Source organism: Elephas maximus, chromosome 7, assembly GCF_024166365.1.
Source record: "Elephas maximus indicus isolate mEleMax1 chromosome 7, mEleMax1 primary haplotype, whole genome shotgun sequence".
Lineage (NCBI taxonomy): Eukaryota > Metazoa > Chordata > Mammalia > Proboscidea > Elephantidae > Elephas > Elephas maximus.
The window spans coordinates 112913041-112921629 of record NC_064825.1 but is presented as its reverse complement, the minus strand read 5'-3'; the positions used below and the strand labels follow the sequence as shown (position 1 = coordinate 112921629).

The 8589-nt window shown below is 39.2% G+C and overlaps 1 protein-coding gene across 1 annotated transcript; it reads left to right on the top strand.

The window, feature by feature from the left end:
- The first annotated feature begins 6349 nt into the window (after positions 1–6349).
- On the top strand, positions 6350–7273 carry LOC126079652 (putative olfactory receptor 5AK3). Its single transcript, XM_049890776.1, has one exon. It carries the CDS (start codon positions 6350–6352, stop codon positions 7271–7273), a length of 924 nt encoding a protein of 307 aa, XP_049746733.1.
- Positions 7274–8589: the final 1316 nt, after the last annotated feature.

Below are 8589 nucleotides of genomic sequence, written 5' to 3'. Positions count from 1 at the left end.
TGTATTCCCACATTTGCTGTTTCAACATCACTGAGGCAACGATGTCTGGTGCCATTAGCCCAATGTTACAGACAAGGAGATTCGGGTCTAGAGAAAGTGGAAGGTACAGGATTCAAAACCAGGTTTCCATAATCCAAGACCAGCGCCAGGCTGGGGCATATGGTCCCTAAGATCGTAGAGGTAAACAAGATGCAGAGTGCCTAAGATCCAGACATATGGGATTAAAAAATAATAATAGCATGTCCTCACATGGGATTTTCAACTCTATATTCAACTCAGCCCCTGGAGTCTGAGATCCTCATGAGATCAACTCCTATTCCCACAGCCCCCAAGAACTAAATCTTTATTTGTAGTAAGTACAAAAATATCACCTTGGGAGCCATCAACCTACAGGAGGTATAGAAAGGGACATTCTAACATAAATATTATTTAAAAGAAGTAGCTCTTGTATTTTTTCCCTAAGCAGACACAAGGCCTGTAATGTCTGGGAGAAAAATCCAAGTCTAAATATCAGAGAAATACAACAGGTATTTGATCTTTGCCTCTTTGTAGCATTTCGGTTTCGGAAAATTAGAAGTGGATACAGAGTAGCAGAATCTGCTGCAGGGGTGAGTGAGAAGTACTTCTGGCCTTCAGCACCTAAAACAAAGCCTTGGGTGGTGTCCATGCTCAATAAAAGTCCTTTGAGTGAAATAATTTGCCTTAGTTACCAGCTAATACTCTTGGAAACAGAGAAGTCAGTCTAGACCCAAAGTTTCCTTTAATTAAGAATATCCCTGAAAGTGTTTCACAAAGAAAAGTCTGCAGATGTTAAATCATTTAAAATATAGAGCATTTATTAAGCATTCAAGAGTATATTCGAGTGGGGAGCCGCAGGTCCACCAGAGTGAAACCAAATCAGTATAAAATGGAAGAACAATGGACACATTTATGGAGTTAGAATAAAGAATCTAAGTTACGTCGTTTGATTTAGAGGTTACAAACATAGATCAACATAAGGCAGTTTTACTGGGGGGGAGGTGGGTTGTTAGGAGGGGATTGGTTTGGAGTACATGTGTGTCATGGATTGAATTATGTCCCCACAAAAATCTGTGTATCAACTTGGTTAGGCCATGTATGGTTGTCTTCCATTTTGTGAATGTGATTTAATTGCAAGTGGACTAGGGTGGGACGGTAACACCACCCTTACTGAGACCACCTCCTGATCCAAGGTAAAGGGAATTTCCCTGGGGTATGGCCTCAAGAGATAAAAGGAAAGGGAAGCAAGCAGAGAGATGGGAACCTCATACCACCAAGAAAGCAGCACCAGGAGCAGAGTGAGTTCTTTGGGCAGGGATCCCTACACCTGAGAAGCTCCTCAAACAGGGAAAGATTGAGGAAAAGGACCTTCTTCCAGAGCCAACAGAGAGAGATTTCCTCTGGAGACAACACCCTGAATTTAGACCTGTAACCTACCAGACCGTGAGAAAATAAATTTATCTTAATTAAAGCCATACACATGTGGTATTTCTGTTATGGCAGCACTAGATAATGAAGACAGAATTTGGTACAGAGAGTGGGATGCTTCTCTAACAGATGCCTAAAATATGGAATAGAGTTGTGAAGAGCAACAGAGAACAAATGCAAGAGAGAACTGGCAGCAACAGAGAAGAGGCAACGGCAGCAAACCAGCAGCAGCAAAACCAGGAGACCAGTGCAAGACAGCGTTGGAGCCGACACACAGAGCAAAAGAGCTGAGTTCCCGTGTACAGGAGGTTTTCTGGCAGAATGGGGTGCCACTGGGTACTTATTGGTAGAGCTACTGAGCTTTGAAACACTTGCACCAGCAGGGCAGATCTGGGCATGAGGCCCAAGGACCTGAGAAGCCAAAAAAACAGGAAGCAAAACCTGAAGAGACAAGGAACACAAGAAGCTGAGCTGCCTCATTCTCAAAAGGTATAGCTGTGACCTCAGGGGCTTCAAAGGGTGGAGCCATGGGCTCTGGTGTTTCTAAGGGTAGAATTGCCACTCAAATAGGCTAAGAGAATGATGCGCCTAAATCCAAGGGGACAGAGTTGCTGTCCCAGTGGGCCTGGAAGGCTGAGCTGAAGCCCAGGGCCGATAGGCCTCCACTCAGAATCTGGAGTGTGGCCCATACTTAGAGTCTAGAGGGCAGGGCCATTGTATAAATTATCTCAGAGAACAAAGGATTTTTTTCAAAGCTTTCAAGGCTAATGTAATGTGTTCTGCTGACTTGCTTGGTGCCTGTTATCCCTTCTTTTCCTATAGTTTCTCCCATTTGTAATGGAAATGTCTAACTTATGTCTTTTCTGCCATTGGACCTTTAGAAGCAAATACCTTGTATTCTAAATTTCACAGATAAAGAAGAATTTTTAAATTTTAGACTTAGAGTTAAGACTTTTACTATAATATGATGGGGTGAATATATTTTGCAGGTTGCAAGAATGTGATTTTTGGGAGGCCAAAGGGTGGAACGTCACGGATTGAATTATGTCCCCCCAAAAATCTGTGTATCAACTTGGTTAGTCCATATATGATTTTCTTCCATTTTGTGATTGTAATTTTATGTTAAAAGGATTGGGGTGGGATTATAACACCACCCTTACTCAGGTCACTTCCCTGATCCAAGGTAAAGGGAGTTTCCTTAGGTTTTGGCCTGTGCCACATTTTATCTCCCAAGAGATAAAAGGAAAGGGAAGCAAGTAGAGAGTTGAGAACATCAGACCACCAAGAAAGCAGCACCAGGAAAACAGCACGTCCTTTGGACACAGGGTCCCAGTGCCTGAGAAGCTCCTCGACCAGAGGAAGATTGAGGATAAGGGCCTTCCTCCAGAGCCAACAGAGAGAGAAAGACTCCCTTGGAGCTGACGTCCTGAATTTGGACTTGTAACCTACCAGACTCTGAGAAAATAAATTTCTCTTTGCTAAAGCTATCCACTTGTGGTGTTTCTATTATGGCAGCACTAGATGACTAAGACAATGTGTGTTCCCCTTAGATTGGCTATAGCATGGTTTTGCAAGGGTATGATGTGGGAAGGGTGCAGGTTACGGGATACCCTTCTCTTAGAACAGCTTGTCCAAATGAAACCTTTCTTGAAAGCAGTTGCCAGGGAAACTCAGATAAGAGTAGTGCCAAGGTCTTTTCCCTGAGACATTGTTTCTGCATCTTTGTCATGGAAGAAAGGCTTCTTATTTATTTACTTATATTGGCAGCAGCTTTGCCCAATGCAATATGTCATTTGATTTCTTTCTCTTTCTTTTTTTAAATTGTGCTTTAGATAAAGGCTTATGGAGCAAATTAGTTTCTCATTAAACAATTAATACACATATTGTTTTGTGACATTGGCTGCCAACCCTGAGACATGTCAACACTATATGCTGCTTGACCTTGGGTTTCCCATTTCCATTCCTCCAGGTTTCCTGTCTCGTCCTGCCTTCTCATCTTTACCCCTAGGCTGGTGTGCACATTTGGTATCATGGTTCAGCTACCTGTATTATTGTTTGTTTTGTGGGTCTGTCTAATCTTTGGCTGAAAGGTGAACCACAGGAGTGATTTCAGTACGAGTTAAAAAGGTATCTGGGGCCATACTCTCAAGGTTTTTCCGTCTCTCTCAGGCCAGTAAGTCTTGTCTTTCTTTGTGAGTTTGAATTTTGTTCTACATTTTTCCCCAACTCTGTCTGGGACCCTCTATTGTGATCCCTGTCAGAGCAGTCAGTGATGGAAGCCAGGCATCATCTAGTTGTGCTGGACTTAATCTGGTGGAGGCTGTGGTAGTTGTGGTCCATTAGTCCGTTGGACTAACCTTTCCCTTGTGTCTTTGGTTTTCTTCATTCTCCCTTGCTACAGATAGAATGGAACCAGTGGAGTATCTTAGATGGCCATTCACAAGCTTTTAAGACCACACTTTGGCCACTCACCAAAGCAGAATGTAGAACATTTTCTTAGAAGAAAGATTTCTTAAGGCCATATGGTAGAAAATGTTTTGGCAGACCTTGGGAAGGAGTTTATCAACATTCCCCAGCTTGACCACAGAGAAAACATCTCCCTAATTATCCATGGTTGCTGATCAGAAAAAAGGCTCAAAGGTGTATGTTGTTATAAATCTCAATTTAATTTTGCTGACTATAGCAGGAATCTGGATTAGTACAGCCATTACTTTGGTCGAAGGATTCAAGATTTCTCCTTTACAAGGGGTATAGAAAAAGTCAATTGTGATTTAATGTAGCAACTGCTGCTAATGAGAGCAACACAGGCTTAATTGTATATAAATGTGAGTCTCTTTTGCCTCTCACCCTTAGTTGTACTCTTGCTCAAGTTGTTTTCTCTGCTTGGAGTTGTTTCCCTGGCAGTGCCCGTCTCCAGCTGGTACAAACTCAACCGTATTTCTAAACCCAAATGTGCAGCCACTTATTTCAGGAAAGGTCTATAACCCCTAACCAGACAAGCCCTTTCCCGGAACCAACATCAGATTGCATCTCCCTTTGGACACTATTAACTCTGACTTTTTAGCACAATTGACCTAAATATCTTTAGTACTGTGGATGTAACATAATAGCATGGACTCTAAGTCTCTGCATATAAACTTCAACACACACAATGTTTTTTCAACTGAATTGACATTTTTTGACCCTAAGAGTGGTGATACTCTATTTCTCTAATGTCTTGTAAAACAAGTGTGGCTTTAACTTAATGAAACTGTTTCATTATTCTGAGCTTTGTTGAATTTTGGGACCATTTTCATTGTCCAAAGCACCTGAGCTCATAGATACAGATGAGTGCACTCCTTCAACATGGACTCCTTGGGGTATGCACGTTTGTTTCATTACTGTGATAAAAAACATTTCAGGAACTACTTCAGTGGACTAACTCCCACCTCAGCCTTAAGAAGAAATCAGTCCTATTGGCTCCTTTTGTTTATTGAACTGCTGCAGCTCTATATCCTGAGGAATGAATACCAGTCTAAAACATTTTAAAATCAAACAACCAAATTTGTTTCAGTGCTAGAGTTAAAACTGGCAGCATTTTAACTTGCTGAGACTTAGTAAGTCTGTAAACTGTGCTTTAAAAGCAATTTAAGGGACTAAAATACATTCAAGAAATATCTAACAGTTACAAAAAGTGTACAGAATATACAATGAACACATTATTGTTGTACATCATCAAATCGATTCTCACTCATAGTACCCTATATGACAGAGTAGAAACACCCTGTAGGGTTTCCTAGGGTGTAATTTTTCGGTGACCAGATCAACAAGTCTTTTCTGCTGCTGAATGGGTAGTGAGTTCGAACCACAGACCTTTTGGTTAGCAGCCGAACTCTTAACAATTGGGCCACCAGGGATTCTTTCAACGAACATGAAACCAAAAAAACCAAACCTGTTGTTGTAGACTTGATTCCAACCCATGCCAACCCTAAAGGTCAGAGTAGAACTGCCTTGTACCATTTCCAAAGAGTGCCTGGTAGAATAACTGCCAAATAAGTACCACATAAACTTTCATCAATATCACTGAAGCCCCAATATTACATTGTACTATAAAAATAAGTAGTCAATAAAATCTTTTCTTGAACATGATGATTTTAAGATTTGGGTTGATAAATGAAGCTCTAGGGAACTCGTTTTCACTGCCACACAATGTTCTACTCGTTTATATACTATAATTTGTTTAAACATTAGTCATTCATATGGTTTCCAATTATTTTTGATTATATCAAAAGCCTTCTTTCTTATTTTTTAAAATCCAGTTTGACAACCTCTGAATTTTAATAGCATTTAGTCCACTTACGTTTATTTCTTTTTTACTACAAGATTTATTTATGCAATCTCATGTGGTTTCTATGTATATTTTGTTTTTTCTATTATTCTCTGTTATTGATTATTTTTGCCTTATTTTGATTGATTATAAAAATTCATTTATTACCCTAAACTTTAAAAAATACATTTCATTTTTATTTTTCAAGGGCATGGACAGTGATTGAAATTATAATGCCTTAGGTACATAATCATCTTTGAATATTGCTTTATGCAACTATGGATACTTGTTTGATACAATGGAAAAGTGTGTCAATCTATGTTTCTTAGAACCACAAATATTAGAAATCACCTTCTATGACAATCTTCATTGCTCAAGCATCACTGCTTATGTGGTGGTATTTTACCAAGAATATAGGAAAAAACATGAGAATCAATAAACACTACTGAGAGTGTTTGTCACAAAAATCCAAGTCAAAAAGGTAACCTGAAACACAAGAGCTTTTTTTTTTTTTCTTTTAAAATATTTCAAGACATCACAAAGATTTCTCTTCTTTTCTTGGTCCTTCTATTCGTCCTTCCTACACTTTTGGTAGCCATGATGCAAGGAAATGACACAGAAATGACCGAATTCTTTCTTCTCGGATTTGGTGGCCAACACAAGTTTCGGTATGTTCTCTTTATTGTATTTCTAGTGATTTATATGACCTCTATGACGGGTAATATTGGAATGATCCTACTCATCCAGACAGATTCCAAACTTCAAACACCCAAGTACTTTTTTCTACAACATTTGGCTTTTGTTGATATCTGTTACACCTCTGCCATTACTCCCAAGATGCTGCAAAACTTCATGGTTGAAAATAAGTCAATATCTTTTGTGGGATGTATAATACAATTATTGATTTATGCAGCATTTGTGACTGCTGACTGTTACGTACTGGCTACTATGGCAGTGGACCGGTATGTAGCCATCTGTAACCCACTTCACTATCCCATAGTCATGTCTCAAAGAGTCTGCATCCAGTTGGTAACAGGTTCATATGTAGTAGGATCAATAAATGCCTCCATACACACAGGTTTTACATTTTCACTGACCTGCAAGTCCAATATCATCAATCACTTCTTCTGTGATGCTCCCCCAATTCTCTCCCTTTCATGCTCCAGTATCAAAATCAACATCTTGCTACTTGCTGTCTTTGTGGGATTTAACTTGACGTTCACTGTGATGGTCGTCATCTTCTCCTACATATATATCCTGGGTGCCATCCTAAAGATGTCTTCTACTGCAGGGAGAAAGAAAGCCTTCTCCACGTGTGCCTCCCACCTGACAGCAGTCACCATTTTCTATGGAACCCTCTCCTACATGTACTTACAGCCTCACTCTAATAATTCAGAGGAAAATATGAAAGTGGTCTCCACATTTTATAGTGTTGTAATCCCCATGTTGAACCCCCTGATCTACAGCTTGAGAAATAAGGAGGTAAAAGAAGCTCTAAAAGTGGTGGGAAAGAAGTTCTAGACTGGACTCAAGTTATAAAGTGTATCACAACAAAGTATCCAGCATAGATGCTTTAAAAATTTTTAATGTTTCTGAAATTGGAAGTATGGTCACGTCTTAAATTAGTGCTACCTCATACAATACATAATATTTTAGAATGTGGGAAACAGTAAGAACATCTGGGACAAATTTTTCCTGGAATATAGTTTGAGGAATATATTTTATAGTAAACATGAAGGAGGAATTTATCAAGATTATTCATAATATTAAGAAGCATGTATAAAGTTTGCAAAGTATTTAATTACTGGAAGTGTATTTCAAATATATTCTTAAAGACTAGCAAAACATTTATTTGCATATAATTGATATTAAAACAAAGTTCATAATTTTCCATTTCTATAAACCAGTTCCCTAAGCTGTCTAAAATAAGACCCTCCATACATTCTTCAACATACGGCACAAAACTGAATATAAAATAAATTCATTGTTATAAGAAATATTATACTGAAACAACACTTTGTTTTCCTAATTTTCTCATTTTAGTGACATTTTCTAGCATTTGGAAATATTTATTTCTGTTACTAGGTACCTCATTTATTCTGAATTTATCTCTTTCTTGCCTAGGAAAAGGGAACTCTTGCAAACATTTTATATTTCTCTCTTCAATAGAGATAGAGAATCTAAAATGTATAAAAGGGCATAGCAATCATTTTGGTTCAGACAAGTAGCTTTAAACTACAGAAACTCCATGGGAAGTTCAAAGGAGGCTAAGAGTCCTTTGAATCAGGAAGAGTAAGCAGTGACAGAGAAATTTTGGTACTTAGATTGAGAGTAGATGAGGGAAATCCCTGTTTGCATTCTCAATTGTCCATGCTAGCCAGCTTGAAAAAAGAACAAGTCTAACATCAAAGTAACACCAGCTGTTCTAATGAACTCACCAGAAAATTCGATGTAAAGTAACACACGACAAGAATTGAGCAAGAGAAGACACGTTTTTCAAATCCAATATCCCACATAAATTTTAAGAGAAGAGAAAAAGAATAACTTGAACCCTTTGCAACAAAGACCAAAAAAAAAAGTGAATGATTACATACATGACAATCGATGAACTGTGACCATCAAACACAGAACTAAGGAATTGACATGAGTGACAGGGGAGCAAGAGACCGTACAGGAGCAGCAGCCACTTGTGGAGCTAGCGCAGTGCCTCAGGCCCCATCCCTTAGTGCTGTGCTTTGGCACGAGTGCAGTGGGGCTGATGGTGGCTTCCTGAGATAAGGCAAGCATGGGATACAGCCCTAACCCCCTGGGCTAATCACGGCTGGGGACCCAGCCAG

What these genes read in the sequence shown, in the direction of transcription:
- LOC126079652 (XM_049890776.1), top strand. Translation starts at nt 6,350, where the DNA reads ATGATGCAAGGAAATGACACAGAAATGACCGAATTCTTTCTTCTCGGA.